Genomic DNA, 25,323 nt, shown 5'->3' with positions numbered 1-25,323 from the left:
CTCTCTGGGTAAGGTCATAGCCTCCCATGGCTTCTCCTGCCACTCCTATGCAGATGACACTCAGCTAGTTCTGTCATTTCCTCTCTCAGACACACAAGTCTCAGCTCGCATCTCAGCATGTCTGCGAGATATCTCACAATGGATGTCAGCTCATCATCTAAAACTAAATCCCAGCAAGACAGAGATGTTGCTCATTCCTGGAGATCAGTCTCCAACCCAGGACCTAGTCATTTCTCTTGATGACTCCCAGATCAGACCATCTGATAAGGTAAGAAGCCTTGGTGTTGTCCTGGATAACCAGCTGACCTTCTCTCCTTATATAGCCGACATGACAAGATCGTGCCGGTTCCTCCTGTACAACATCAGGAAGATTCGCCCATTTCTCTCCAGGGAAGCTACCCAGATTCTGATCCAATCACCTGTAATCTCACGGTTGGACTACTGCAACTCCCTCCTGGCAGGAGCTCCCATGTCCACTATTAAACCCTTGCAGCTCATTCAAAATGCAGCTGCCCGTCTGGTTTTTAACCAGCCCAAACACTGCCACATCACCCCACTGCTGCGTTCTCTTCACTGGCTTCTTGTAGCTGCACGCATTCAGTTTAAAACACTGATGCTCGCCCACAAAGCCAAAAATGGACCAGCCCCAAGCTACCTTTGTGGTCTAATCAAACCCCGCTCTGTACCACGCAACCTCCGAGCCACTAGTCTCGCTCGACTTGAGCCTCCACCCAGGACTAAAGGAAGACAAGCATCAAGGCTCTTCTCTGTTCTAGCACCCAAGTGGTGAAACGAAATTCCTCTGTCTGTCCGAACATCTGAGTCTCTTGCTGTCTTTAAAAAACGATTAAAAAACCACCTTTTTACTAAGCACTTAAGCTGACTTGTACTTATTTACTAACATTTTTCTTTCATTTCCAAAAAAAAACAAAAAAAAAACACTTTGGTTCTAACAGGTTTCAGCAGATTTGTGTTCTTTGACTGTTGTTTACTAAAACTTGAGAAATTAAATGTTTACTATGGAAGCACTTCTGTAAGTCGCTCTGGATAAGAGCGTCTGCTAAATGCAGAAAATGTAAAAATATTCAGAACCATGATTAGCTCTCTAGGCTCTGAGGCATCTGTGATGGACCATCACACAGTGGATACGTGTATTGGGGTCAAATGAATCAGTATTCCAGGACTTTTTTTTTTAAGAATTGGACAACGAGTGTTCCGAATCCAAGACAAAATTACAAAGACATAGCTGCGAAAGAACAGGGTATGGGTACTACACTTGCATGCCTGCAGTTCTAAACTGTTCCCAATAGAGAATGAGACAAAATAACACCGTAAACAATTGGTATTATTGGTTCCAAAATGTCTTTCAGACTGACCATCCTTATTATTTTGGACTGTGTTGCAGGCCTGGAATGGATGTACAACACCAACTAAAATAAAGTTAACAAGACAAAACATGAAATTTCAAGTTAATATAAGAAAGGCACAGCAGGATATTCTGGTACCATCTGGTTTTCTTCTCAAGAGAATTTGGCAATAATCACAGCTGCCAATATTTAAAAAACATTTTATAAACTGCCACAATTTGACAGAGTGCCCCCCCCCCCCACACACACACGCAAATTACACCTTTATGTGTTTATTTTAATGTATTTATTATTTTTCTTCAGATAACTGTTCTTTTATGTTATTTATATAATAATTATACTGATGATGCTTTAGCAGTACTATAACCAAATAATCATGCCAGTAAAGCTTACTGAACTGAGTTGAACTAAATTGAATTGACAGAGAGCAAGTGAGAGAGAGGGAGAGAGAGGAAGAGAGAGGGAGAGAAAGATAGAGCGACACCAACGTTCTGCCACACATCAGTAAATAACAGCAGCTCCATTAAAAATCACATAGTAGGCGCAAAACTCATCAAGTAAGTACGAATTTATCAATTACTGATCACTTGTTTGTTCAGTTTTTTAATGTTTAATTATGTAAATACTTAAATATGTGTTTTGTTTGTTAATGGATAAGAAAAGAGCTTTTTATTCTGTAACAAGATTTACTGAATTCTATTCAGAGGAAGTGTGGTCATTGGTAAGGTTTAGTCTTGGTTAATCCAAATACATTATGTATGGAAAGTTGTTGAAAAAATTTGGCTATAAACTGCAATTAATTCGTTTTTATTATTATTAACTCAATTTAATTATTTTAGTTACATCTTTATCATTTGATGTCAAAATATATTTGTAAAAATCAGTCATAATTCAAATCTTGTTGTGTACTGTGCCAGTCTCCTCAATGGAGATGATTGTGACAAATGTATTAATGTTGTTAGTACATTTTTGTATCTTATTTGATACTAAATCTTGCTGGCATGATAAATTCTAAATTAGTTTAAATTTGCAACATAGTAAATTACAAACCCGAAATTACAAAACCTTTTAATTCTGACCAACTTGATTGTTTTGTATGAATATAAACACATGTGAATTTGACATTTTAAAACAGTTAAGACAGGGCAAAATAAGAGTAAAATTTTATCTTATTTTAGTGGAGGATCCACTAAAGACTCAGTGTTTGCAGGCCAATATGGGTGCAAAAGTCAACATCTGTCAGGGTGGCATAGTGTTCCAATGCACTACCTTACCACTGCTAAAATCTCAAGATGTTGAGTTTAAATATCAGCTGTGTTATCGACCTGGATGACATCAAACAGAGACATCCCGGACAGTATCGGGCTGTATCACAGACTGGACTGAACAATGAAAATGTTTTTTTATAACTTTCAGTTCAATTTAATTTTGTGTTTGTATGATTTGTGTAAATCCTATTTATTGAAAGTATCCTCCAGGCCACCCAAAGAGGATGGATACCTGCTGAGTCTGGTTCCTCTCAAGGTTTCTTCCTGTAATTTTAAGGGAGTTTTTCCTTGCCACTGTTGCCCTCGGCTTGTCCACTCTCTGTTGGTCTGTTGGTCCTGGATTCTGTAAAGTTGCTTTTAGACAATGTCCATTGTAAAAAAGTGCTATATATAAAAATTTGACTTGACTTGACATCCCAAACCTGAAAAAAATTCTAAATTTGCTCCTGGATGTTTAAAATTTGGTTTCAGTCGAGCCCTGGTTTAAGTAATTTCTATCAAATCTTAGTGTGGTTCCCAAAGTGGAAGGCACACTCCTGATCAATTTCTCTGTTTGACAATTTTGATCGACAATTTTGTGAAAGGGCTTCCAGCTTAAAGAGCAAATGTTCAGGTTTTTTTCCTCTCAGGGAGCTGTTTAAGTTTTAAAGCCATTTTGTGCAGAAACGATAAACAAAAACATGTTAAAAGCAATGAATGCTGTTAGTAAAAACGAGTAGTAAAAACGAATTTTCAGTAGAGAGGGTGGAGGAGTAGTAATTGGTCGTGTCTAAGAGAGAGAGCTTATAGTCCGGATTAAACGCCATCTGATTTCCACCTTTTTGGATGCTCAAAGAAACTTTAAGGAGAAGAAGATTTTTGTGTGATGACGATGTGAAAGCAGCGGTGCATTTTTGCTGATAGTGTTAAATTGCATTGGTGTACATAATTGGTGTTCTTAATAAATAGAGTTTAAAAAGTGCAGAAACTTTTTGAAGAACCCTCGTACATAATGCATGTCACTAGTAATAATTGAACTGTGGCAGTTTTGTATAAATTACAATGTTTAAAATAAATACCAGTGGAGTTTGGAAGCAAACAAGGTGTACGTGTATGTTGGTGTGTGTGTGTGTGTGTGTGTGTGTGTGGGAGTAAGTAAAAGTCTTTATCCCCTCTTCTTTAAATGTTGTGATTTTACGAGCAGATGAGCGTACGTGCAAATGTGTGCACCATTTACCCTGTGCAGTAAATCTCAGTAAGTGGACATGCTGTTCAGGTGGCATGTGTTAGGATCAGAAAACAGGACTTAAAAGGCCATTTGCAGAAAGCAAACACTGCTGCTGACCCCACAGACCTGCACACATACACATAAAGGGCAGTATCCCTAAGTTTGGAAACCAATTTAGACTTAGACCTGAAGTACAACAGCTACACCTATAAAATCATTCCTGGTATTAGTGTATCATCATAATCATGTAATGTTTGTGTCAGATTTATCGTTTGTGTGTACTGCTGGTTTGTTAATAATTGACTAATATATGGGCACTGCAATCATGCTCTCTTGAGGTTGCTTGGTAGCACAATGTGATGAGGAGTGTCGTAAGGTACCATATGTGAGTGTTTGTGTGTGTGCTGGGTGGTGTTGTAAAAATTTTTCATGGTTACTAAAGCAAATTATCTGGTGGGGAATCTGGTTTCATGGTCTTTGGAAGTGTAGTGTGGGTTCATCAGTAGATTTCAAATAAAAGAGTAGGAACAACAGAAAAACATACACATCTAGTAGTTGGCATTCATTTATCAGTCTATCATTTTTTACGCTTGCAAGGGACATCTGATGGAATAGGTGATGCACTGCAATATGGTTCCCAAAATTACTGGGTTTGGTCCCTGCTTTTGGTCACTGTCTGTATAAAGTTTTACATTCTATTTGTGTCCATTAAGGTTTGACATTACCACCTTAATAGTTAAAACAGGCATTTTCTTGTAACAATTTACATTACTGCCTTATTCTGCCTTATTACTGCCTTATTCTCTGGTCTTTCTAAGTGACTGATCCGATAATTAGGCCCATGTGTTACCTCATATTTGTATCCCAGCAAAACATCAAGTCATGGCTGAGTATGTACCTGATTCTATCTTTGTCTTATACCCCGACCAGGCATAACATTATGACCACTGACAGGGGAAGTGAATAACACTGATTATCTCTTCATCACGGCACCTGTTAGTGGGTGGGGTATATTAGGCAGCAAGTGAACATTTTATCCTCAAGTTGATGTGTTAGAAGCAGGAAAAATGGGCAAGCGTAAGGATTTGAGTGAGTTTGATGAGGGCCAAATTGTGATGGCTATCTGCATCAAGTGTCTATCAAAAGTGGTCTAAGGAAGGAACAGTGGTAAACCGGTGACAGGGTCATGGGCGACTAAGGCTCATTGATGCACGTGGGGAGCAAAGGCTGACAGACAAGCTACTGTAGCTCATATTGCTGAAGAAGTTAATGCTGGCTCTGATAGAAAGGTGTCAGAATACACAGTGCATCGCAGTTGCAGATCTGTTTTTCCAGCAAAAGGGGGACCAACACAATATTAGGAAGGAATGTTATGCCTGATCTTTGTATGTAAAAGGTGAATTTTTACATTACTTTACTTAACACTTCCGGCGCCGTAATGAGTGGCAGCCTTCCTGGTAGCTCTGTGTTTGCGTTGCCAATTACAGCGATTTTTCTTTCTTTTTTTGTTCTGTAGTGTATGTTCAGTGTGTACCATTAGTTCTAGTTTTTCTGTTTGCTTTTGTTTGTTTTGTACTGTTAATTATTTGTTGTATTATGCTACTGGGGCTTTAATTTCTTTCGGGATCAATAAAGTATCTATCTATCTATAAGATATGAACAAGATTGTTCTATTTTAGTCCTACGAATTTCAATGGGTAGAACATTAACATTTGAAAATAATATTTAATTTATATACATACAGTGTATCACAAAAGTGAGTACACCCCTCACATTTCTGCAAATATTTTATTATATATTTTCATGGGACAACACTATAGAAATAAAACTTGGATATAAGTTAGAGTAGTCAGTGTACAGCTTGTATAGCAGTGTAGATTTACTGTCTTCTGAAAATAACTCAACACACAGCCATTAATGTCTAAATGGCTGGCAACATAAGTGAGTACACCCCACAGTGAACATGTCCAAATTGTGCCCAAAGTGTCAATATTTTGTGTGACCACCATTATTATCCAGCACTGCCTTAACCCTCCTGGGCATGGAATTCACCAGAGCTGCACAGGTTGCTACTGGAATCCTCTTCCACTCCTCCATGATGACATCACGGAGCTGGTGGATGTTAGACACCTTGAACTCCTCCACCTTCCACTTGAGGATGCGCCACAGGTGCTCAATTGGGTTTAGTCCATCACCTTTACCTTCAGCTTCCTCAGCAAAGCAGTTGTCATCTTGGAGGTTGTGTTTGGGGTCGTTATCCTGTTGGAAAACTGCCATGAGGCCCAGTTTTCGAAGGGAGGGGATCATGCTCTGTTTCAATATGTCACAGTACATGTTGGAATTCATGTTTCCCTCAATGAACTGCAGCTCCCCAGTGCCAGCAACACTCATGCAGCCCAAGACCATGATGCTACCACCACCATGCTTGACTGTAGGCAAGATACAGTTGTCTTGGTACTTCTCACCAGGGCGCCGCCACACATGCTGGACACCATCTGAGCCAAACAAGTTTATCTTGGTCTCGTCAGACCACAGGGCATTCCAGTAATCCATGTTCTTGGACTGCTTGTCTTCAGCAAACTGTTTGCGGGCTTTCTTGTGCGTCAGCTTCCTTCTGGGATGACGACCATGCAGACCGAGTTGATGCAGTGTGCGGCGTATGGTCTGAGCACTGACAGGCTGACCTCCCACGTCTTCAACCTCTGCAGCAATGCTGGCAGCACTCATGTGTCTATTTTTTAAAGCCAACCTCTGGATATGACGCCGAACAAGTGGACTCAACTTCTTTGGTCGACCCTGGCGAAGCCTGTTCCGAGTGGAACCTGTCCTGGAAAACCGCTGTATGACCTTGGCCACCATGCTGTAGCTCAGTTTCAGGGTGTTAGCAATCTTCTTATAGCCCAGGCCATCTTTGTGGAGAGCAACAATTCTATTTCTCACATCCTCAGAGAGTTCTTTGCCATGAGGTGCCATGTTGAATATCCAGTGGCCAGTATGAGAGAATTGTACCCAAAACACCAAATTTAACAGCCCTGCTCCCCATTTACACCTGGGACCTTGACACATGACACCAGGGAGGGACAACGACACATTTGGGCACAATTTGGACATGTTCACTGTGGGGTGTACTCACTTATGTTGCCAGCTATTTAGACATTAATGGCTGTGTGTTGAGTTATTTTCAGAAGACAGTAAATCTACACTGCTATACAAGCTGTACACTGACTACTCTAAGTTATATCCAAGTTTCATGTCTATAGTGTTGTCCCATGAAAAGATATAATGAAATGTTTGCAGAAATGTGAGGTGTGTACTCACTTTTGTGATACACTGTATGTATTTTTAGCTTTTGTTAATACTTAAAATGAAATATCAAAAGAAAAAGTGACTACACTGATCAGCCATAAATTAAAACCACCTCCTTGTTTCTGCACTCATTGTCCATTTTATCAGCTTCACTTACCCATATAGAAGCACTTTGTAGTTTACAATTACTTACTGTAGTCCATCTATTTCTCTACATACTTTTTTATCCTGCTTTTACTCTGTTTTTCAATGGTCAGGACTCCCACAGGACCACCACAGAGCAGGTATTATTTAGGTGGTGGATCATTCTCAGTACTGCGGTGACACTGACATGGTGTGGTGTGTTAGTGTGTGTTGTGCTGGTATGAGTGGATCTGACACAGCAATGCTGCTGAAATTTTTAAATACTGTGTTCACTCACTGTCCACTCTGTTAGACACTCCTACTTAGTTGGTCCACCTTGTAGATGTAAAGTCAGAGATGATTGCTCATCTGTTGCTGCTGTTTGAGTTGGTCGTCTTCTAGAACTTCATCAGTGGTCACTGCCCATGGGGCACTGTTGGCTGGATATTTTTGATTGGTGGACTATTCTCAGTCCAGCAGTGACAGTGAGGTGTTTAAAATCTCCAGCAGCGCTGCTGTGTCTTATCCACTCGTACCAGCACAACACACACTAACACACCACCACCATGTCAGTGTCACTGCAGTGCTGAGAATCATCCACCACCCAAATAATACCTACTCTGTAGTGGCCCTGGGAGAGTCCTGACCATTGAAGAACAGCATGAAAGGGGGCTAACAAAGCATGCAGAGAAACAGATGGACTAAAGTAATTGTAGAACTATTAAGTGCTTCTATATGGTAAGTGAAGCTGATAAAATGGACAGTAAGTGCAGAAACAAGGAGGTGGTTTTAATTTATGGCTGATTTACAGCAGGGGGTTATTGTGCACACAGCAGCTTAGACAATCAGAATATCTAAACAAGCATTAGAGGAAATTTCAGTTTTGTTTTTTCCAACCTTAACGAGAGACCACAGTTTTACAATAGAGATAAAGACCATAGAATAACAAGGAGTGCCTTAATTAGATTTTTCTCACATTGTTACCTGTGTCACCTGACCTTAATCTCATTAAGCAATTATGGGAAACTTAAAGACAGAGAAAAACACACATTTATTAACATCACAAGATGCTCTTTGGAATATTGTAAAATCATAACTTGTGGAGTCCATGTCAGCTTGAGCATATACATTTTTTTTATGCAACCTTTTACTTAAATTAAAAGTCCAAATCAGAAAAAGTTGGGACAGTAGGGAAAATGCATTGACTTCATGTTGACTTTTATGCTATTGCGGACAGTATGAACCCAAGATATTTTGGATATTTTTAGGCCTGCAACACATTCCAGTTCCAAAAAAAGTTGGGACGGTAAAGCATTTACCATTTTGTAATGTTCCCATTCTTTCTCACAATACTTAAAGAACAGTTTGGCACTGAGGACACCAACAATAAGGTGTTACTTTGTCTTATTCTTCCTGTAAACACTTAAGATGTGGAACAGTGCGATGTTGTCATTGTCACATGTTTCATTTCAAAATTCTTTAGACATTCTTTATTTGGGACAGATCAGGACTGCAGGCAGGCCAGTCCAGTACCTGTATCCTTTCCTTCCGCAGCCATGTCTTTGCAATGTGTGCAGCATGTGGTTTAACATTGTCTTGTTAAAAAACACATTAAAAATGTTGCTCTAAAATCTCAACGTAATTTTCTGCATCAATGCTGCTATCACAAAGTGTAAACTTCATTTGCCAAGGGCACTGACACAACCCCATACCAACTACAGTATGGTCTGTATGGTTCTTTTGAATGGTTCTTTTTTGGCATCTATTTCATACAAAAAAAGATCTGGAATACTGATTCGTCTTACCAAAATACACATTTCTACTGTGTGATGGTCCCTCCCAGATGCCTTTGAGCCCAGGGAACTTGATGTTGCTTCTGGAGATGTTTAACATAAGGCTTCAGTAAAGTGCCACTTGTTAATGTAAGTCTGTATTGTGGTCCTTGACAAAGGTTTGCCAATCCCTTGCCATGTGGTTATATCAGCTATTGATGGACTGGAGATTATGGGCGTTCAGGTTAGCCCTTTACGCACTAAAATTCCTCCGGATTTATTGAATTGCTTAATGACATTATGCACTGTAGAGGGAGAAATATGCAAATTTATTTGTTTATCTTTAAACAATGTTTATTGTTACTAGAGATCTTCCACCCATCTTTGCTCCTCAAAGATGGATACAACTTCTTTACCTTATTACTAGCCCTAAATTGTTCTTGTCCCAACTATTTTTGGAATGTGTTGCAGGCCTGAAATGCAGAAATAAATGTATATTAACAATTGAAATAAAGTTGACCAAACAAAACATGAAATATCTCAGGTTCATGCTGTCTGCAATTAAATAAAAGTCAAAGTAAACATAAGAAACACTGTATATTTCATACTGTCCCAACTTTTTCTGATTTGGGGTTGTATAATATAACCTAAAACTACTGTAAATGTTTGACTTGAGTGTACTGTTTGTAATTATTGACTACAGTTTAATAAGTGTGGTGTAACGGCAAGAGCCACATTGCTGGTAACAAAAGGCACATGGTGTTACATAAACCTAACTATCTGGGAGACAGTGCACCCTTAATGCCTATCACATGCCAGGATAGATAGGAGGCTTGCATCAGAAAGAGCATCCAGTATAAAAACTGTGCCAAATCAAATATGCAGATGAATGATCCACTGTGGCAGCCCGTAATGGAAGCAGCAGAAAGGAATAATTCATACTATGACATTAAAATCTTTTGACTAGTGAATCCAGTTGAACTAAAATTAAAGTTAATTTACTTCAGTTACTTAATGACAATATTTAAGAAATATTTTGTGTATAATGTGTGTGTTTTTCTGTGTTCAAAGCAAGAATGCCTGGCTTAAGAAACAGTGCTTCATGGGCTCCACTGCTGCTAAAGAGCTCCCGCATTACGTCATGTGCCAACGGCTGTTCGCTGGGCATCACAGCCCACCTGACATACACCAACACTGACCCAGAACCTGTAGAGGGTGATTAAAATTAACTCACTATTTTTTTACACTTTATAACTGTTTACTAGGGCTACTATTATTTTGTATTAAAATACAAACCCACATTTTATAAAATGAAATAAATATAAGAATTCTTAATTTATTTATTTTTTGAAACATTTATTTCACTGCCGGCTAGGCTGAGTGGCCACATGAACAACAATTGGCCTGTTGTTCAGATATGGGTGGGATTAATATGATAGGATCTCTCTCTTGTGGCTAGTGCAGTTGAGACCTCTGCTGGCTGATTGATGGTGCCTGCACAGAGATGAGAAAAGAGTGCTGTCAGGGTGTGTCTCTCCGTACACAGTGATGATCTGCACTGCACTCGTCAAAGTGTAGGTGATAAGATGCATACGGCATGCTGCCCACTTGTCGGAGGGGGCGTGGGTTAGCTTCGTTCTTCTCTATCAGAGCAGGGATCGGCATTGGTGGAGAGGAAGCGTGATGCAATCGGGCAAAATATATAAAAAATAAATAACTTACAGAAATACAAAAAAAGGAAATGCATAAGGACAGATGAGTTACATTATGGTTACTAATTAAACATGCAAAAGCATCTGTGAGTGTGTTGCAGGCATGAAAAAAATAAAATTAAGTTGGTCAGTTGGCTATTAAAATACAACCCCAAATCAGAAAAAGTTGGGACAGCATGGAAAAAGCAAATAATAAAAAAAACACAGTTTCTGACTTTTATTTGATTGCAGACAGGATGAACCTGAGACATTTCATGTTTTGTCTGGTCAACTTCATTTCATTTATTAATAAACATCCATTCCTGCATTTCAGGCCTTTTCACCACACTTAAAAGATGTTTTGGCACCAAGGATACCAAGTGATTCAGTGTTTCAGCTTTTATTTTGTCCCATTCTTCCTGCAAACACATCTTAAGATGTGCAACAGTACGGGGTCATCACATTTTTCATTTCAAAAATCTCCACACATCCTCTATTGGGGACAGGTCAGGACTGCAGGCAGGCCAGTTCAGTACCAATACCCTCTTCTTCTGCAGCCATGCCTTTGTAATGTGTGCAGCATGTGGTTTTGCATTGTCTTGTTGAACGTCCCTGGAAAAGATGACGTTTTGAAGGCAGCACATGTTGCTCTAAGATCTCAATGTACTTTTCTGCATTAATGCTGCTATCACAGAAGTGCAAATTACATTTGCCAAGGGCACTGACACACCCCCATACCATGACAGACCCTGGCAATTGTTGCTCATAGCAGTCTGGATGGTCCTTTTTGTCTTTGGTCCCGAGCACACAGCGTCCACTGTTTTCCAAAAAAGACCTGGAATGCTGATTCATCTGACCACAATACACATTTCCATTGTGTGATGGTCCATCCTTGATGCCTCCGAGCCCAGAGAAGTCGACACTGCTTCTGGACATGGTTAACATAAGGCTTCTTTTTTGCACAGTAAAGTTTTAAGTGGCATTTGTTCATGTAACTCTGTATTGTAGTGCTTGACAAAGGTTTGCCAAAATAATCCCCTGCCCATGTGGTTATATCAGCTATTGTTGAGTGGCGGTTCTTGATGCAGTGCCGTCTGAGGGATTTTATTTGCATATTCCATACTGTCCCAACTTTGTCTGATTTGGGGTTGTACAATGAAGGAGAATTAACAAACTACAGATTTAGATTTTTTCAATTCATTTTACAAAATGTCTAGTAAAATGTAAACTAGTATAGTAATTACTATTACAAATTATATAGAACTAGCTGAGTACATGACAAAACTGTTGAGACAACATTATATAATCAGTATTAATTAATGTGATTAAAGCAAGTGTATCACATACCTAAAAGTAAAAAGCAATTAGAGATTAGATTCTATAAACTCATAACCAGTTTATTTTTAGTTTCTTTTACCTTACTATGGCTTATTTTTGCCATCGTTGTGGAACAGGAGTATTTGTGTACCCGCTGGGTGAGCAGGAAGTGGTGGTGGGGTTCGAAGCTCTTGTCTCTGGAAGGCTGCTGAGTGTGGAGCTCCAGAGCCGTGGAAAGTTTAAGGACTGCTGCCCTGACTGCTGTCCAGTGCCAGGCTTTTATGGGAAGGAGTGGACCTGCTGTGGTGGGACAGGCCAAAACATACAATGCTCCAACGGTAAGTTACAAACAAACAAAATTCTTACATCCTGTTAAATAAAACTAAACAGGTATTCACCCTAGAGCCTGGCAAAACATATTGGTTTGCATATTGAGTGTTACAAACTAGAAGCTTAGCCTAATATTCCGTATTAGGTCAAATGTTTTACCACAATTTCTTTGGTTTAATGATGGTGGTACATGTTTTGCCCAAATAAAAAGTACTCACCTTAAGCATTAGTGCACTATAATTTAATGTACTTGCTTTAGTATATATATTTTTAACTCTTTATTTAATATTTAAGTCTCACCAATCTTTGGTGATAAAATAATATTACTATCCTACTGTAAGATAATAATAAATAATCTTACTTATCACTGGACTCAAATAAAACACGACCTAATATGGTTTCATGAGTCAGTTTTTCAGCTGCCCCCCAGCTATAATGCAACAAAACTTTACTTGACATTGCAAAATAGCAAGTAAAATGGGTCTAACAAGAATAGTTTTAGTAGTGGTTTGTAATATAAGGATTTAATCATTAGCATCAGTTTATCATGCTAATAAAACACAGTTACAATATCTTGATATGATATGCTTTAGACGGACCTTGTAAAACAGCTTATTTTAAAAATACAGGTGTACTTTCTTGGATAGCTAAGCCATTTTAAAGACCTGAGTAATAAAGTAAAACCTTTACTTCAGCGATAAGGGCTATTAGGGCAGCTGTAGTCTAGTGGTTAAGGTACTGGTCCAGTACTCAGAAGGTTCCCGGTTCAAGCCTCATCACCGCCAGGTTGCCACTGTTGGGCTTTTAAGCAAGGCCCTTAACCCTCAATAGCTTAGATTGTATACTGTCACAACTGTAAGTCGCTTTGGATAAAAAGCGTCTGCTAAATGCCGAAAATGCAAGATGTAAATGTCTATCTTTCAGACAAACAAAGCATTTACTTCTCACCAGCAGGCAATTATGAAAAATAAAATAGGTTTACTATTCCATGTCCATTCTTTAACAGATATAAAAAAAAAACTGTTGTGTTTAATCTAAAAATACAGCTACTAAAACTTAAACCAGAAATAAACTAAAAGAAATTCTACATAAACCTAAAAAGACACTGTAACCAAGCAAACATAAATGAATAATATAATATTCATTCTTAAAATATTTAAAGTTGCTGCCAAAACAGTCCTGACCCAACAAGGCATGGACTCCACTAGACCCCTGAAGGTGTGCTGTAGTATCTGGGTTTGATACCCAGGTGGGGAAGTCTGTGTGGAGTTCAAAAGACGTGCAAGTGGGGTGAATTGGAGAAACAAAATTGTCCATGACTGTGTTTGACATTAAACATTTTAGTCTGGTCTGGTCTAATGTTTCCTTTCATTGTGAAAATAAAGCTTTGAATGGTAGATTCAGGTAAATTTTCTGGACCTTATTCTTTTGTGGTTCTGTGTTCAGGTCATCTGCTGCTGGACGAGGATCTGGAGAGAACTACCTTTGTTGTAGGAACAGGGCTCATTGCCCCCATGGAGGGTGTATCAGTCGTCATCAGTACCACTCTGGTACTCCCCACATTAGAGAATGGTGCAATCCACCTGATCTATCCTACAGTGTTTACACCCATAGTAAGAGCCAGGATGCAACTAACGAAAAATGAAACTGGAGGAAAATCTGATGAGACAAGGTGAACATTCTTTCTTTCTTTTTTCTGGCTGTGTATTTATATACACTGATCAGCCATAACATTAAAACCACCTCCTTGTTTCTACACTCACTGTTCATTTTATCAGCTCCACTTACCATATAGAAGCACTTTGTAGTTCTACAATTACTGACTGTAGTCCATCTGTTTCCCTACATTCTTTGTTAGCCCTCTTTTATGCTGTTCTTGAATGGTCAGGACCTCAGAGGACCACTACAGAGCAGGTATTATCTGGGTGGTGGATCATTCTCAGCACTGCAGTGACACTGACATGGTGGTGGTGTGTTAGTGTGTGTTATACTGGTATGAGTGGATCAGACACAGCAGCGCTGCTGGAGTCACTGTCACTGCTGGACTGAGAATAGTCCACAAACCAGAAATATCCAGCCAACAGTGCCCCATGGGCAGCGTCCTGCAACCACTGATGAAGGTCTAGAAGATGATCAACTCAAACAGCAGCAATAGATGAGCGATCGTCTCTGACTTTACATCTACAAGTTGGACCAACCAAGTAGGTGTGTCTAATAGAGTGGACAGTGAGTGGACACAGTATTTAAAAACTCCAGCAGCGCTGCTGTGTCTGATCCATTCATACCAGCACAACACACACTAACAAACCACCACCATGTCAGTGTCACTGCAGTGCTAAGAATGATCCACCACCTAAATAATACCTGCTCTGTGGTGGTCCTGTGGGGGCCCTGACAACTGAAGAACAGAGTGAAAGCAGGCTAAAAAGTATGCAGAGAAACAGATGGAGTACAGTCAGTAATTGTAGAACTACAAAGTGCTTCTATATGGTAAGTGGAGCTAATAAAATGAACAGTGAGTGTAGAAACAAGGAGGTGGTTTTAATGTTATGTCTGATCAGTGTATATCTATAAAGCTAAAGATATAACAGCGAACTACTTAATGATTATGACTGTTTCCAATTCGCAATTTACAGACAGAGCAGCAATTAAGTAAATAAAAATACTTGTGCTAAGTTTTAGGTTTACAATGATTAAACAACTTTTGTTTGTTCACTATTAACAGCATCTCTTTCAATTCTTTTTTTCTCATGCCAGTGCGACAAGATGTTTTGGTGGTGTGTCTGGTAAGCAGGATAAGATACTGGAAATCAATGAGCAGTGCGTTCATTCTCTATTCTCCAGCCCTGCAACTAACCTTGCACCCTACGAGCTCAGTTTTCAGCTGCTAGTTCGAGGGGCCTGTCTACTCGCAGGTAATTCACAGGAACTGTACTGCTTTTAGCAGCAACAGCTTACACCGATCAGGCATAACATTATGACCACTGATAGGTGAAGTGAATAACACTGATGATCTCTTCATCATGGCACCTGTTAGTGGGTGGGATATATTAGGCAGCAAGTGAATATTTTATCCTCAAAGTTGATGTGTAGGGTGTCTTGTGGGGTGTTTCCAGTCTGCAGTCTGTTATGCCTAATCAGTGTACATTGTAAGTCTATCCAATTTTAATATTTAAAAAATTTTATTTTGTTCAACATTACCATTGACCAAGGACTGAAGCAACCTGCAGTACCTCTTTTTTATTTTCCCTTTTCCCTTCCGATCTAGTGTTGTTCAATTCCCATATCGCAATTTCCTTTGCTGCTGCAGACCCCATCCTGTCCCTATATTGAGAAGATCCCCACACTATCACATCATGCCTTCTCTGATGTGTAAGATCTGTAAGATTTGACAATGGCTCTGTGGTTTTCATCAGAAGATGGAATTCCTAAATTTCAATTAACTATGATGATTAAGTGTTTCCTTATTTTTTGAGTGGTGCACATTTAATTTGTATTATGATGCATCAGATTTACTAATGCACCATCTTTGCTCCCCTCTGCTAGTCTGCCCTTGTTTTACCTGTTATTTTTTCTTATGCCACCTAATCCTAATCATCCATCTCCACAACTACCTGTATCTATCATCATGCTCTCTCTGCCTGCTGCACTGTTTAGGTCTAGAGAGTCCAACCCACGCACTGAGGGCAGATGCAGACCCCAGTGCTCAATCTGCCTCAGCTACCTACATCACCTTAGCAGAGGAACACCCCTACGACCGTCACTTAGAGATTATCCTGCACCTAAGTGGTAAGAAGGGCTAGTACAAACTTGAGTTTTAAACCAGATTGGTCAGTTACCTTGATAGATTTTTTTCCTGCATTTCCTTCTTGCATATTCTTTAGGGATGTAACGATACACCACAAGACAGTTAAAAATTGATTCACATTGGTTTACATGTATAATGAATCGATATTCACTTTAAACAGCGGAGCACTGGCGCTATTCACCTCGCCTGGTTGACGTCACTACAGGGTTGCCAGGTTCTGACATTTCCAGCCAAATTTATTTATGTGAGGATAGTTTCTTTATTTGTATTATTCATTTATTTATTTAATGTGGGATTTATTTCATTTCAAAATTTTTTTACACAAAAAGGGAAATGTGCAGCATTGTTTTGCATAGTTTGTACCTACCTTAGAAATTAAAGGGCATTCATTATTTAGATAAATAAAAGATAAGCACACATACAGCATTTTATTATTTTTTTTAAGAGAAATAGTAAAAGGAAACTTTATCATAATTTGTCTTCAATTTGATTTTGTTTAAAAAATCTGGAGAAAATCGTATCGTGAATCGCATTGCATCGTAGGTATCGTTACATCCCTAATATTCTTTCATTTTAGTTATTTTCAATTACCTGTTACAATTACATTGTTAGTTGCACCACCCCCATGCTGGCCAATGAGAGCCACACACTACAACCCAACTCCTCTGACATGCTTGCTGTTTCTGGCTGTCTCTTCATTCCAGCCAGCAGTGGATTCTCACAAAGAGCTGTACTGAGAAGAAAGACCACCTGACTGCCTTCTGGTAGCACCATTGAAGCTACAGCTTTCCACAGTGGTTTTAATATTTAGATTTAATATTTAATATTAAACTTAGATTTAATATTTAATATAATTGGAAATATATATTATGTAGCACTATCCCAAAGACCCGTATACAGCATTGTTTGTTGATTGAAATGTGACTGATCAGGTAAAATCTAATCACCACTTAGTCTGGTTTAATATCCTGTCCGTCCATCTCTATCTATCATTATTTGATTGTAACTGAAGAGGACTCTATCTAGCATTTACCTTTATTTAAGCTGTAACCACTTAAGGGATTCACTTTGCTCAGGGAGTAAATCTGTTTATCTTAAAAAAAATTAAAGGCATTATGCTGGGATATTGTTACAGAATGCCCAACTATAGAGCAAGCTCTGCCCTCGTTCATAGGCCGAAGATCTAACTTTCATGGGTTGTGGGACATTTAGTGCAATCATTTTTTTATTATCATCATCAGTCATAATAATCTAGAAATTCCATAACCCTATGTTTATCTCACCTTTCCCTAAATCATCATATTCCTGCTTGCGTGATTCTGACTCACATTTTAGAATATTTCAGGTAATTTTGTGTAATGCTTTGTTCTCTAATTTGTTGTCTGTCTTAAAAGTTTTACAACAGCATGATTTTTTTTACAGAGCCTCACAGCCCATTAGTTATTTTGGAGCGGGGCCGGCTTACCTTCAGCCAGTATCAGCAGCAGATCAGTACCCGTCGTGATTTTATTCGCCATGTCTGTAAGGAGGCAGAGCCTCAGAAGAATGTAAGAACTGACTTGCAGTTTACAGTTAAAGTCAAACTTTTACATACGGTTGTAAGTGTCTTGGGATTTAAAAGTTTTGTGCGTAAAATATTAGACCATAATATTTTTTCACTGCTCAGGGGTCCACAGTTTAGACTCCTTATACTTTCTTACACAAATTATACATTGCACATAAGCCTTCGATACAAAATGGTTAATGAACAGCAACTCAGCAATGACTTCCAGCTTTGTAAAATTTATAGGATACAGTTTTTAGTTTTGTTATGATGGGGTATAGGGGTGATTTATTATTTGTTATTTTCATGCCTGTATTTTCTGACAAGTTAATAGCTACTTTAAATCCCGTTCTACCTAATAAGTGCTGTTATTATTTGACAGTCAAGTCAAGTTACATTTATTTGTATAGCACTTTTTACAATGGACATTGTCTCAAAGCAACTTTACAGAATCCAGGACCAACAGACCAAAACTCTTGTTGAGCAAGCCAAGGGCGACAGTGGCAAGGAAAACTCCCTTAAAAATACTGGAAGAGAAACCTTATGGGAACCTTAAGAGGAACCAGACTCAGCAGGGACCTCCATCCTCCTTGGGTGGCCTGGAGGAAATTTTGAATAAATAGGATTTTAACAAATTATACATACACAAAATCAAATTGAACTAAAAGTTATAACTAGCAAATGATAATAACAATGTAAATAATTGTAAAGAGTTCTTCATTATTCAGTCCAGTCTGTGATAAAGTCCATAGTGAGTTTCTGACATTTTTGGTGCAAACACGCCAGGTTTCTGTCACATCTAGCAGGAGCAGCATTGTTGGCACAGCAGTCTCAACATGCAAGATTCAACCTCAGTGGGTAAACAGATTTCCGTCAGAACCACCTTGGGGTAAAACAACAGAAAATGTGGTTAAAATGTGAACTTGTTAAGTAGAGCGAGAGTAGCATGAGACTCCAGCACCCCTAACTATTACAGCATAACTAAAAGGGATAACTAGCAGGTAACACAGTCATGAAGGCTTTCACAGGACATCAGCACCCACCTCTCCCACCGTCATCAAACCTGAGTGATCAGACTAGAGAGGCAGAACGACAGCAACCGAACATCCCTGATCACCAGAAGTTTCTATGACCTAGAACTCCCAAGCTCTGTGTCTTTGTCTATAATCAGGGTGGGCAGCTCCAGTCCTAGGGGTCATAAATGGGGCCAACACGCAGTGCCAGTCAATATAATCGTTCAATCTCTGCTTGTGTATTAATATTTTATATTGTGTGTTTTTGTTATTTTGTCCACCACTATAAAATATGTTCTACAGATACTTGTGCTGTGGTTAACATCTGTTTTTATGATCTTCAGCTGGAGTATGTGCGGAAACGTTACCATAAAGATATGCTAAATAACCCAGTGTTGATGCTAAACTTCTGCCCGGATTTGATGTCCAAGCCTCTGGACCTGCAACAGGCCAACAGGGAGCTTCTGTTCCTCATCAACCGAAGCACCAACATGACACAGCACACCATTAACAAAATCAAGGTGCACAATAAATATTTGTTTTATGGATTATTGTTCTTTCAGAATCATGTAGAAAAAAAATTTCTTACTCATTTTTTTATTGATTTAAATTTTTCATGGTTCTTTTTATTTATGTATCTTCAATAACCAACATGAAACACTGTTTACAAGTCAGGAATACACCTTCAACAGGATACCTAACATGGTGGTGCAGCAGTCGGTGTGGGTACTGCAAAGCACCAGGGTCCTCTGGAGAGTATTCAGGATTCTTCCTGTCTCTCAGGAACACACAGAAGAAGGCTTGCCTGCTTTATATTGCCTCCAAAAGTGACTAACTAAATGTCCAAGTGTGTAATGCCCTGTAGTGCATTCAGAGTGTTTTGTGCCCAGTGATTCTGGCTGGTGCCAGACTTACCACAAGTGTGGTCATTGAAGTGAAAGAATAAATCAATATTCTGTGATTCCAGTGGTTTTATATTCTGTTATAACTAAGGCTTATTATAACTAATTGGGTAAATAAATTAAATTAAACTTAGTTATGAGTTAAATCAAGTCTAATGGAGCCAAAAAATCACCAACAATTTGTCTTCAGAAAAAATAGGCTAGTAGACTAGTTGCCCCATAAAAAGTTATAAAGTCCCCTTGGCCGCTCAGGTGGTGCAGCGGTAAAATACACTAGCACACCAGAGCTGGGATTTCCAATACATCGTATTGAATCACAGCTCTGCCATCCGGCTGGGCTGGGCGGCTATATGAACAACGTTTGGCTGTTGTTCATCCAGGGAGGGAGCCAGATAGGGACCTCATAACTGATGCAATACAACCTCTACTGGCTGACCTCTGTCGCTGATGGAGTCTTATTAGAGTCTTATTGGAGTGCGATTAGAGTGTGACTCTCCGTGCACAAGGCTGATCTGCATATGAACTCACCTCGTGCAGGTGAAAAGATGCAGTCGGCTACTGCACACATGTCGGAGGGGGCATGTGTCAGTTCGCTCTCCTCAATCAGGGTGGGGGTCAGCACCAGTAGAGAGGTAGCATAATTTAATTGGGTGAAAATTGGACGTGCTACAGGGAGAAAATGCATTTAAAAAAGTCAATTTTGTTTATTAATTCTTTATTTCTTTACACTTCCAAATAGGACAGTATGCTGGTGGCCATGAAGAGTCTCCCTCATGGTGTAATTGTGAACATTGCTAGCTTTGGCTCAACCGTTAAGCCTCTCTTTGCCTCCAGCAAGCCCTGCACTGATGTAAGTGACAGCCTTCTATTCACAATATAACCACAGCTTCTTAGTCAGATATTATAAAACACTCCTCCATTCCTGAGGTACTAAGTACGGTCCTTTCCTGACTTTCAGTTTTACACAATTGTGTTGAATAACCACTGAACCACTTAATTTTAGCCTAAAACATGCCTGTGTAGCTTGTATGTTAATTGAATAACTTAACCAATGATTAACTTAACCAAAGTTAGATAATTAAACCAGTGTTTGTGGTGGTGTAAATGTGTGGTAAAATCATAAAGTGGTGTAAAACAACAATTGCCCTCTTTCCAATTATCTCTGTTATTGCATGGTTGATCATTTTTTGATCATAAAACAAAAAAAAAATCTATCTTTCAATCTTTGTCTCCTTGGTTACTTAATTAAACAGTTGACTGTAAGCCAATGTAGTAATTGAACACAACCAGATTTGATTTCAGTCAGCCCTGTAAAACATGAACATCACTTTGCCTTAGACAGAAACATTATGACATGACCTAAAAATTTAGAACTTTGTTAGAATATATCAGTTTGGGAAAGGTTATTAAGTCTTATTAGACTTTAGGACTGCACCAAACCACAATTAGAGCTATTACTATTTGATTTGCACAGTTACACATGATACTGTTTGATTTGCACAACACACAATCACACACCATACTCTTTAAAATGACACCTTTTAGTCTCACTCCTTAAGTTTTTTTTTTTTTTTGTCTTTTCTTGTTCTTTATACACCGATTAGGCATAATATTATGACCACCTCTATGTTTCTACACTCACTACAATATTACAATATAGGAGCACTTTGTAGTTCTACAATTACTGACTGTAGTTCATCTGTTTCTCTACATACCTTTTTAGCCTGCTTTCACCCTGTTCTTTAATGATCAGGACCCCCACAGGACCACCACAGAGCAGGTATTATTTAGGTGGTGGATCATTCTCAGCACTGCAGTGACACTGACATGGTGGTGGTGTGTTAATGTTTGTTGTGCTGGTATGAGTGGATAAAACACAGCAGCGCTGCTGGAGTTTTTGAATACCGTGTCCACTCACTGTCCACTCTATTAGACACTCCTACCTAGCTGGTCCACCTAATACATGTAAAGTCAGAGACGATCGCTCATCTATTGCTGCTGTTTGAGTTGGTCATCTTCAAGACCTTCATGAGTGGTCACAGGACGCTGCCCACAGGGAGCTGTTGGCTGGATATATTTTTGGATGGTGGACTATTCTCTGTCCAGCAGGGACAGTGAGGTGTTTAAAAACTCCAGCAGTGCTGCTGTGTCTGATCCACTCATACCAGCACAACACACACTAACACACCACCAACATGTCAGTGTCACTGCAGTGCTGAGAATGATCCACCACCTAAATAATACCTACTCTGTAGTGGTCCTGTGGGGGTCCTGACCATTGAAGAACAGCATGAAAGGGGGCTAACAAAGCATGCAGAGAAACAGATGGACTACAGTCAGTAATTGTAGAGCTACAAAGTGCTTCTATATGGTAAGTGGAGCTGATAAAATGGACAGTGAGTGTAGAAACAAGGAGGTGGTTTTAATGTTTTAATGTTATGGCTGATCGCTGTAATATTGACTATGTGCTTCCAACTTTTTTGGCAACAATTTGGTGCACACCACTAGGTTCAAAAATACATGGTTAATTTAAGTTTGGTGTGAAGAAAAAACCATCATACACACACTCAAAAATCTTGTAATAGGTCTTTACAGAGAAGTGGAGGCTTTGTTTGGCCAACTCATATTAATGCACATGGTTTTTGGAATAGGATATCCAACAAGGTCATGCTCAGACGTCCACACAGTTTTGCAAATATGGGGTCTGTCTGAAAACCTATTGAGCTTCCTTTCTTGCTACTGCCTACCTAGGCCCCTGCCTAAGTAGAGACGATTCTAATAAGACATCAAACTCATAAGGCAGATTATTTAGGCGCACTACTTAGACAGCAATTAAGTTTTAGCTTACTAAGCTAACACAGTTAGCCTCAGGTCTTTCAAATCAATGGGCATCTCCCTCTGTGTATGGTTAAATTGTCACTGACAAGCCTGAATTTGTAAATATTGCAATGACACTTGCACACCTTTATACAAATTACAAATCAATGAGAATTCATTTACATTTGAAAAGAACCTCGTTCGTTGCTTTTTTGTGAGAAATGTTGTGCTGCACTGAATGCTCCCTTGTTAATCAGTCAGATTATCACTCAAATTAAAGCACCTTAGTGGGCAGAATCATAAGGTATCTAAGAATTTAGACAGCCTTCCTCTCGGGAGCGCACAGAGAATAATGTAAAATGCAATTTATGTAGAGAGCTCACTAGGTTTTCAGACAGACACAATGTGTATATTTAATTCGTAACTCCTAGCATTGGTCTGATTATTAGATTAACTTGGTACTGAGCAGGTTGGTTGAAATGAAAAACCTAATGACATTTTCTTCTACTGAATGCTGTGTGGTAATGGTTTATCTATGAGCTAACCTTCTATGCTGATAACAATCCATGTGCTGGTCAGCACAGCAGGTTGCCATGGCACAGCAGTATCAGATTTTGCTGTTCCAGTGTCATCCAGAACAAACAGCACTTAAAACACATAGTACCATATGGTGACCTGCCTGACATTTTGCATCATGTATCAGCCAAAGCAGACCTGGGTTTTGATTGTAAGCCTTCTAAGGTTTAAGGTAGAAGGTTTTCACATACACACCTAGCCCACTCCACATGCTTCCAGCTACTGGCAAAGCCAGAGCGGTTGGATTAACAATTGGATTTATGAAAACATATGTTAAACCGCACATTAAACCTGTGTGAAAAGCTGAAATGAACAATTTAGTTGATCACCTTTTGTTTTTGATAGTAAAGCAATTGTATAAAATATTGTTATTTATTTATTATAGCTTTTTTGTACAAACATTAGTAATTATTTCACGCAACATTATCCTGCATTCAGATATTTAGATATTATTTCCATATATCAAGAATATTGTTTATCACTATGTTATTCACTATAAAGTTTTATTTGGAAGACCAATGACCTTAGCCAAGACAAATTTAAGTACTAATCATAGGTCCAAAACAATTCTGAAACAACAGAAGTCTTTTTTATAAGTTTGGACTTTCACTCAGTTGTGATATTAATGTTTATTTATCATGTTGTGTAAACACTGAGGGGAGAGGCTGTGCCCCTGCACACAGCCTAGTGGGGTCTAAAAACATAGTTTGACAAGTTTGATGTAAAGAAAATCCAGGTTCCTCCACAGAGCCCTCAGATTATCCATAATGAACACCAGTGGGATGAACTGAAACACAGATTGCAAATATGTATATATACACTATTTTGCCAAAAGTATTCGCTCGTCTGCCTTCACACGCATATCCCATTCTTAAAACATCCCATTCTCAATCCATAGGGTTTAATATGATGTTGGCCCACCCTTTGCAGCTATAACAGCTTCAACTCTTCTGGGAAGACTTTCCACAATGTTTAGAAGTGTGTTTATGGGAATTTTTGACCATTCTTCCAGAAGCGCATTTGTGAGGCCAGACACTGATGTTGGATGAGAATCACTTGGCAAATGCCTAGCAACAACTTAGCCACCACTTAGCTCACAGTCTCTGCTCTAATTCATCCCAAAGGTGTTCTATCGGGTTGAGGTCAGGACTCTGTGCAGGCCAGTCAAGTTCTTCCACACCAAACTTGCTCATTCATGTCTTTATGGACCTTGCTTTGTGCACTGGTGCGCTGTCATGTTGGAACAGGAAGGGGCCATCCCCAAACTGTTCCCACAAAGTTGGGAGCATGAAATTGTCTAAAATCTTTTGGTATGCTGAAGCATTAAGAGTTCCTTTCACTGGAACTAAGGGGCCGAGCCCAACTCCTGAAAAACAACCTCACACCATAATCCCCGCTACGTTACACTTCGCACAATGCAGTCAGACAAGTACCGTTCTCCTGGCAACCACCAAACCAAGACTCTAAGCTGTCGCTTGGTGGTGGCTAAGTTGTTGCTAGGCATTTGCCAAGTGATATCGGGTGTTCCTAGGCTGTTGCTTAGTGGTGGCTAAGGTGTTGATAAGCAGTTGAATCCTGAAGAGAGAGGCTGTGTGCCCCAGTGCACTAAGTTGGATCTGAAAAACATCGTTTGACAAGTTTGGTGTAAATGAAATCCAGTTTCCAGTCCTCACATGAACACCAGTGGGATAAATTAAAACATAAATTGCAAGCCAGGCCTTTCCTTCCAACATCAGCAAAAGATCTGCAATCATCTTATAGCTAAATGGACTCAGATTTTTACAGAAACAGTCTAAAATTCTATTAGAAGTTTGTCTAAACAGTGTACATAAAGTGTCAATAAATGGTATGACTTCATATAACAGACAAACCTTTCTCTCTTTTTTCATTTAAAAGATTGCAGTAGCACAGGTATTGGAATATGTGCAAAAGTTGCATGTTGATCTAGGTGGCGGTAACTTGTTTGATGCGCTGTCCTGGGTGTACCACCAGCCTCCACATCGTAGATGCCCTCGACAGCTCTTCATCCTTACTGATGGCTCACTCTGCAATGTAGGTCGGGTGCTAGAGCTGGTCAGACGGAACACCTGTAATGCCAGGTAAACATGTAAAAGATAATGCATACACAAAATGTTTCGATATTGTTGTAGAAAAACAACACTTCTTGCAGGTCAACTTGTACAGTGTGAAATGTAATGCAATTCATCAATATAATAAAAGTCAGACACAGGTTAATTGCTAAGGGGTTGCTAAGCTATTTCTATGTTGTCGTTAAAGTGTTGC

The 25,323-nt window shown here is 39.2% G+C and overlaps 1 protein-coding gene across 1 annotated transcript in view; it reads left to right on the top strand.

The window, feature by feature from the left end:
* The first annotated feature begins 1,859 nt into the window (after positions 1–1,859).
* vwa5b2 (von Willebrand factor A domain containing 5B2) overlaps positions 1,860–25,323 on the top strand; it is a 49,142-nt gene continuing 25,678 nt past the window's right edge. The window contains exons 1-10 of the mRNA XM_062987535.1: positions 1,860–1,924; positions 10,115–10,258; positions 12,189–12,389; positions 13,828–14,053; positions 15,139–15,296; positions 16,039–16,170; positions 17,612–17,736; positions 19,090–19,266; positions 20,387–20,497; positions 24,937–25,139. Coding sequence (XP_062843605.1) covers positions 10,120–10,258; positions 12,189–12,389; positions 13,828–14,053; positions 15,139–15,296; positions 16,039–16,170; positions 17,612–17,736; positions 19,090–19,266; positions 20,387–20,497; positions 24,937–25,139 — 1,472 coding nt within the window. The 5' untranslated portion in view covers positions 1,860–1,924; positions 10,115–10,119. The remainder of the gene's footprint in view (positions 1,925–10,114; positions 10,259–12,188; positions 12,390–13,827; positions 14,054–15,138; positions 15,297–16,038; positions 16,171–17,611; positions 17,737–19,089; positions 19,267–20,386; positions 20,498–24,936; positions 25,140–25,323) is intronic.

The sequence above is a fragment of the Trichomycterus rosablanca genome, chromosome 25, assembly GCF_030014385.1.
Source record: "Trichomycterus rosablanca isolate fTriRos1 chromosome 25, fTriRos1.hap1, whole genome shotgun sequence".
Lineage (NCBI taxonomy): Eukaryota > Metazoa > Chordata > Actinopteri > Siluriformes > Trichomycteridae > Trichomycterus > Trichomycterus rosablanca.
Note: the sequence above shows the minus strand (reverse complement) of the source record. Positions and strands in the feature narration are given on the sequence as shown.